The 6,312-nt window shown below is 38.1% G+C and overlaps 1 protein-coding gene across 1 annotated transcript in view; it reads right to left on the reverse strand.

Annotated features, from left to right (window-relative positions):
- Positions 1–4,099, reverse strand: part of CUL2 (cullin 2) — a gene marked incomplete at its 3' end in the record, with an annotated part of 41,119 nt that extends 37,020 nt beyond the window's left edge. The window contains exon 1 of the mRNA XM_010019415.1: positions 3,958–4,099. Coding sequence (XP_010017717.1) covers positions 3,958–4,076 — 119 coding nt within the window. The remainder of the gene's footprint in view (positions 1–3,957) is intronic.
- Positions 4,100–6,312: the final 2,213 nt, after the last annotated feature.

Here is a 6,312-nt window from a genome sequence, read left to right on the forward strand (position 1 = left end):
TAAGAACAAAAAAACCCTCCAAAACAGCAAACTACCATCAACAAGAAAATACTGTTTCCAAGCCATAAAAGCTCACAAATATTGTCCTCAGGGTTAAAAAAAAAAAAAAAAAAAAAAAAGAAAAAAAACAGATCTAGTTAAGACCATGTATCTACAGAAGATCTATTCAAAACCTCCTGTTGAGAGTCTAAAGTAGAGCTTTCGAAAAATTGCTGTGACTGTTACTCTGCCCCTGCTTCACAGAGCACTTGAGGACTCAGAAAGAATTATGATTATATGAACTTTACTTACTCTTTCTTCCCTTTGGGCTGGTTCTTATGTTAAAGATACATGTTTATAAATTTCTGGTTCCTCATTGGATCCTTGTAAAATGGGGAACTGAAGGAGGGAGAACATCCAGAAAAATGGAAAACACAGGAGGTGGCAATGTTGCATACTTCAAAGATAATTTCATTTTGCAGTATGGCTACCTTCCCCCCTGGGTACTGTTCATCCTATTTATCTGGTTGGTGGAAAACCCAAGATAACAACAGGAAGATTCTGGTGTTCTACCTGTTCAAAAAAGTTCTACTGCTAAAAGGTAGTTATCAAAGAACAGCTGAACTACCACTCTGTAATCAAGCTTCATCAGCCTCTTAAAGAGCACTCCCTAGCCTAATGATTATTTAGAGGCAAAGTCTTGAAAGTTACACAAAGCATTCATAATAACCAAATTATTGTAAATATTATCTCAAATAGAGAGACATAACTGTCACTTCTTTATCAGACAATGAAACAGCTCCAGAAACATTTCTCTCTGCGGAGACACTTAAAGGAAATCTGAAGGACAAAGGTGGCTCAAGATGACTCACAGTTTAAATAAAGTGACATATGGTCTTCCAAGTGATCTTTTGCAGAAGATTTTAGCTCTTACACAGTTTGGTTCCCAGCTCCTTGCTATTCTAACTTTCAAGTCTGAGATATAAGCTATACCCAACAATAAAATTACCATCAGAGTAACAAAAAACCATTGTATCACAGACAAACAAGTTCTGGGGAAGTAATGAGGCAACAAATAGTTCCAGAAGTGGTACATGCACAGCACAAGCCTCTCACCCCTAAAATTCTATTACTCTCCATACACCGTATGATCTCAGCTGTCTCGAGCACAAGAGAAAGCAAGCACTTTTTAGAATACACTGCTGCAGACTGAAATAATGATTCCTATCCTTTGTTTCCATACCACTGTTTCAACTAGAGAGAGACTACAAAGATCACGTGGTACTATAAATTAAATAACCTGTATGAATTTCATTAACACATAGCTCAAATAATTTATCATCTTTTTACGCTGCTTACTAAGCAGCAAGAAGAACAGAGTTAGCATGACATCTCTTTAAAATCCCTGTAGTGTTAGGAAACTGATTACTCCAATTAAATTGAATCTAACAGAGAATAAAAAGCTAACAAAGAACAAAATAATGTGTTTTTCAAATGTCACATCTTCCTAAAGCATATCATTAAGTTTTCTTTATATATTTAAGCTGGTAAAAGCTTTCACACCTGCTGTATAGAGCTGCCAGTTTCACCAAGTTACTGAATACGCAGTGAATAGTTTGTTAAAATATTAAATTTGGTTAAAGGTAGAAGTACTAAACAATCAACATTCAAGCCAGGAGTTACAAGTCGCGCAAGCTCCTCAGGCCATTCAGCCACAAAACAAGCCAAAAGGCTCTTGCTGGTGCCAAATCAGGCACAGATAGTGCCACTTTCCAAGGAACATAATTAAGACGTGATAGCAAGTAAGATCTTATGAATTACATGCCAAATGGTTCTTCCAAGACTGCTTCCCGAGTCTGCTATTGACAAGCATTCCTATTCTGATGTTCAATTAACTGGAGTAAATCCCAAAAGAGGATCAACAGCAGACTTGTATACAAGGCCTCCACGTAAAAAGTTCTAAATGAAACAGTGTGACAAGAGGAATCAATCCAACATCCCATTCAGTTATTCTTTTAGATTTAAAGATATTTTAGGTGCCCTTGATGAAAAGTTTAGAGCTTTAAGCTCTAAAGTTAACCACTTGTTGAAGACCAAAATATGCAATTCTCAAAAACTGCTTAGGAAGAATGACTACAGCACAATTTGTCAGCACATAAGTGCACAACTGAACAATTCAAAAAGTCTGTAAATCTTGGAGTGATTAAAACTTTACTCCAAGACAAGGTGAAGAGCCATGTCCCCAGAAAAGGTTATAAAACAGAACAGCTCCTTAAAGATTGTTACACCATTGAACAAGGCTCCACAAGGTCTACGAGCAATTAAATTTTTCTTTTATATATTTATACACATCCACAAGTACAAAATGCAGACACATGGGAAAGCAATTCAGAGAAAAGGTAACACATTCAGAAAGAGAAAAGACCCTAACGTCTAGCTCCTGCACACAGAATAAGCTTACATTGTAAAAATCTAGGTATAAGAACCTTCTCAGGAGCTGCTTTTTTTCACCCAGAAGAATCAACAAATCAATAAATAAGTCTAAGCCATTCTTTCCCCCTACATTTAAGCCAAACTCAGTAAAATTGCTGGAGAACAGCTGCAAAGCCTCCTAATATTCTCTAATTATTCACCACGCTGTAATGGCTAACAAATGCACAAACGCAGAGCACAGTATAGCTGCTTAGAATAGCGTCGTGGTTTCAGCCCAGCCGGTAACTCAGAACCACGCAGCCGCTTGCTCACTCCCCCCACTTCTTCCTCCTCCTGCTCCCGGAGGGATGGGGAGGAGAATCAAAAGAATGTAACTCCCACAGGTTGAGGTAAGAGCAGTTCAGTAACTAAGGTATAACACAAACCATTACTGCTACCAATAATAATGATAAAGGAAATAACAAGGCAAAAGGACACAATCACACATCACCCGCTGACCGATACCCAGCCTGACCTGAGCAGCCATCTGGGCCATCCGGGTGACTCCCCCCACTTCCTACACTGGGCATGACGTGCTGTGGTATGGAATACCCCTTTGGCCAGTTTGGGTCAGGTGTCCTGTCTCTGCTTCCTCACGGCTTCTTGTGCCCCTTGTCACTGGCAGAGCATAAGACTGAGAAGTCCTTGATCAGGGTAAGCATTAGTTAGCAACAACTAAAAGCATCAGTGTGTTATCAGTGCTGTTCTCAGACTGAAGCCAAAACACAGCACTGCACCAGCTACTAAGGAGAAATATAACTGTTACAGCTGAACCCAGGACAAACAGCTGCACTTCTTTCAAAAGAAGTAGTTCACTGAAATGTAAATCCTGTAAAAAATTACAAGTCCATTTTACATGTAAAATGCAAACCTTTCACTACAACAATAGAGGTACAGCTGTGACCTGAATGGCAAGAACATATGATCACAGCTAGAAAGATTAATAATTTTTAAACACAGCTTAACTGTCAGGAATAGAGGCAGTAACAGTGGAGGGAAAGGAAGAAGGCTTTTTTATAAACCCTTGCTATAGAAATGGCTAATATGGTACAGTATACTTGGAAGTGCAGAGACATCTTCAAATAGAACAACCTCACCACCCCCTGCATCCCCAAATTCAAAGGTATGCGTTCTCTGTCTTACATGCTTCCCCTCCTAAGTATACACTTAAGCACAGAAGAAAAAAATCGTCACCAGAATGGGGGAAATTCAATGCATGTGCTTACATGAACAGCTATAGCAAAAGCTATGGTTAAGAGGTACTAAAAGTGACTAAAACTCAGACTGATTTATGTTTTATTACCGGCATGATTTTCATGCAGAATACTTCCCAAACATACATAATTTCCTATCCCTTTCGGTGTTTTCACTGACCCACAAGCTTAGTAACAGAACCTTACAATGAGCTTCTGATCAAGACCACTGAAATTGGTACACAACACAAGCCTATTTCATGCTAAACACATTATGCAAACAAATTAAGCCAGATCTTCACTTAAAGGATACGAGAAGCGATCATTCCACGTTGCTCTTTCAACATAGTCCAACATAACAACAGCTTTAATTGTTGTTAGAAGTTTGTTCCATGTTTCATCGAAGTCAACTACTCGTGGTTTCAAGGACATTGTGGGGCTTTAGTGTTAACCTGTAGAAGAATTAAACATGTCAGACAACACTGCACAAGAATTTTAAGAAGAAAAAAACCCCATTTCCGTTGAAATTTTCAACTTAAACTCTGCACACTGTTGCACCACCATGATACAGCAACACAAAGAACACCCAACTCTCTTTCCACGCCCTCCAAAATCAAGCTCACAAGCCCTTAGTTTAAACATTATGGAATGGAACATTAATGTTGCATGAATAGCTTATAACACCGACTAATCTAACAACATCATGCCCCATAAAGTTCACTACCTTACTAAGCTGCCCATTTAAGAGTGTCACGTGACGAAAACAACTTTCCTGTAGATTTTAGCTTGTTAACTTTTATACAAAGATACTTTCAGTTGTATCCAAGAGAACTTTGGGCAGGAACACACTGAGCATATTACCAGAGCATGTGAATTTACTATTGTCAGTTTGTAGCTTACGTTCACCTCAAGCTTTCATGAGACATTTTTGGTGTTATATTTAAAAAGCCACAAAACCCAAAAGCTTTGATCAGGATGAAAGAAAGAAAACACATCTAAACACAGAGCATTATGCTAAGCTTGTGCAGCTTAGTGCACTATGCAGCAGGACAAATGGTGAACTCTTTTGAAGAAGACCTGGCTTGAAGATTCAGAAGCTGTGTTATTAATTTCATATAATAGATACTGCAAGAGATTTACTGAAGGAAAAAGATCAAATTACTCAAATAAAACTAGGGGAAAAGGTACTTTAAAAACAGATGTTCCAAAAGGCATAACTGTGGAGGCCTCTTCTTTGTTTCTATTTCTCTGTGCTATACACCTAATCTAGAAAGGACATGGTGTAACATTCCATGCACAATGCAAGTCTAGTTCCTGCTCAGAAACATGACATTGTAAATGTAAGATAAAAAATGGAAAGAATACTTATGTTTCCATTTTAAATAGATGGCAAAGTGACTTTTAACTTGTGTTCCCAAGTTTTCAAGGTCAGAAGGCAAAAAACAGACAGCTAGTGACAGACTTGATGCACAAGCGGCACACCTCTGCAAGGGAAAGGATCAAATGTCATGCTAAAAAGCTATTCAGCAACCAGCTCACTACATTGACCAGTACTGGCTTTTAATTTTCTCAGGCAGATTAGTTCTCTCAAGCTGCAGGATATTTAGCTTCTCAAAGAACCCCCCCCCCCAAAAAAAAAATCAGGTGCAACTTTTACGCTGTAGCATACAAAATGCCACCCTGACTAACTAAGCAATCTCCTTAACTGCTGTGAATTCAGAGGATTGTTTTCTTCTACCTGCAACACAACAGTTCCCATTTAAAATGTAATTGATGTACCACCCAAGCCACATTTGCTTTGATTTCATGCAGAAACTGAGTAGCAACTAACTAATACCAAAGGAAGTGGTATGATCCCAGGTTTTATGAACAGGAAACTTCTTAAAGAAGAGCTAAAGCTCAGAAAGTGGTGCATAAACATTTACGGCTCAGTGGAAACATCTGTTATATTTGCAACATGGTTATTACCACTTTTGGAAATAAATCTTCAATCCATGTATGTCAGTAGCAGCTTACTACACAGAAAACCAGTGAGAACTGACACATCCAATAGATACCCATCAAAGAAAATAAGTTGAAAAATACAAACTGATATATGTTTCAAAGAAACATGAACCTCGGTAGAAGTAAACAACAGTAGAGCTCACTTCCAGTAAGGGAAAAAGAAAAGCAAGCAATAGTCTTCTAAAAGCTCTAATATTCTTCTTCTTTTGGAAAACACAGGAGTATTTTCAGCTGACCCCAAGAAAAAAAAAAAATCATGGTCCACAAAAATTATAAGAATCCTAGTAAATTCCTGTGGTAACGAAGTTATACTACTTTGAGTGTTATATTATAGGCTGTTCTCTCCAAAACACACTTGGTACCTCCAAGGTAAAGGAACCATTCCACCAGTGATAAGCATATCTGAGGGAAGGAAGGAATGGCGAAGAAAAAGTCCTCCCCACCATACATCACACAGAATCAGTAATAACGTGTTTTGTATCATCAAAACCTATTAATATGTAAATCATTACGCATCCATATACTCATAAAAGTATTTTGGAGCTAAATAGTTTAAGGCAGAGCAGGCTGTTTGGCATTTTCTTACAGCTCTCACACCAATATGAATCTAAATGTGTTTTACAGACATGTTACCAAACACGGCGTAACTTTTTCTGCAAGACAG

Source organism: Nestor notabilis, unplaced genomic scaffold, assembly GCF_000696875.1.
Source record: "Nestor notabilis isolate BGI_N333 unplaced genomic scaffold, ASM69687v1 scaffold5558, whole genome shotgun sequence".
Lineage (NCBI taxonomy): Eukaryota > Metazoa > Chordata > Aves > Psittaciformes > Psittacidae > Nestor > Nestor notabilis.